General features: G+C 42.4%; 1 protein-coding gene across 1 annotated transcript in view; it reads left to right on the forward strand.

Moving 5' to 3' along the window:
• Positions 1–28: 28 nt before the first annotated feature.
• Positions 29–707, forward strand: part of LOC119585885 (COP1-interactive protein 1-like) — a gene marked incomplete at its 3' end in the record, with an annotated part of 7,195 nt that continues 6,516 nt past the window's right edge. Inside the window, 2 exon segments of the mRNA XM_037934615.1 lie at positions 29–299; positions 481–528. Coding sequence (XP_037790543.1) covers positions 57–299; positions 481–528 — 291 coding nt within the window.

Genomic DNA, 707 nt, shown 5'->3' on the forward strand with positions numbered 1-707 from the left:
GTTAGCAAAGGTGCTGTTGACTGCTTCACCTGTGACAATCTCCAGGCAGGACGCCAATGCACGTGGCGGCCGTTTGCGGACAGGCGTCGATGGTGGAAGCTCTCTGGGCCAGCGGGGCGAAAGTGAACGCCGAGGACTCTGCATGCGACACACCCCTCCACAAGGCAGCTTCACAAGGGCAGCGTCCTGCTGTGGTCGCACTGCTGACGCTCGGTGCCTTCGTTCACAAGGAGAACAAGGAAGGAAGGACTGCGAAGGACCTAATGGGGACCACCTCTGCTCGGGAATTCTTCTCCATGGTACACACGCCCGGAATGAAAACTTATAGCTCTTACTCATTAAATGTTCTGGCTCTATGCTAGACCTCATGGTTGTTGAATTGTTATCATTACTTAATGCGCAAGAAAAAATACCACACTTCGATGAATACATATCTAATGAGACACGAAGCTAAAATGAGTTAAATAAAGTTACTTTTAGGCCAGGGTATTGACTGCAGTCGGGAAGGAGAGGAAGAAAAAGATACAGGTTAGTTTTTTTATAGAAAAAGTATACACTTAAAGATCAAATGCAATAATGAAAAAGTAATATATATGTAGATGGTTTAATCAAACCTGAAATAGTATAGCGTAGAATTATATTATCTTGTTTATATTTAAAAATGTATGAATTGAAATAAAATGTATAAAGAAGATATGAAAATCGTT

This window comes from Penaeus monodon, chromosome 20 (genome assembly GCF_015228065.2).
Source record: "Penaeus monodon isolate SGIC_2016 chromosome 20, NSTDA_Pmon_1, whole genome shotgun sequence".
NCBI lineage: Eukaryota > Metazoa > Arthropoda > Malacostraca > Decapoda > Penaeidae > Penaeus > Penaeus monodon.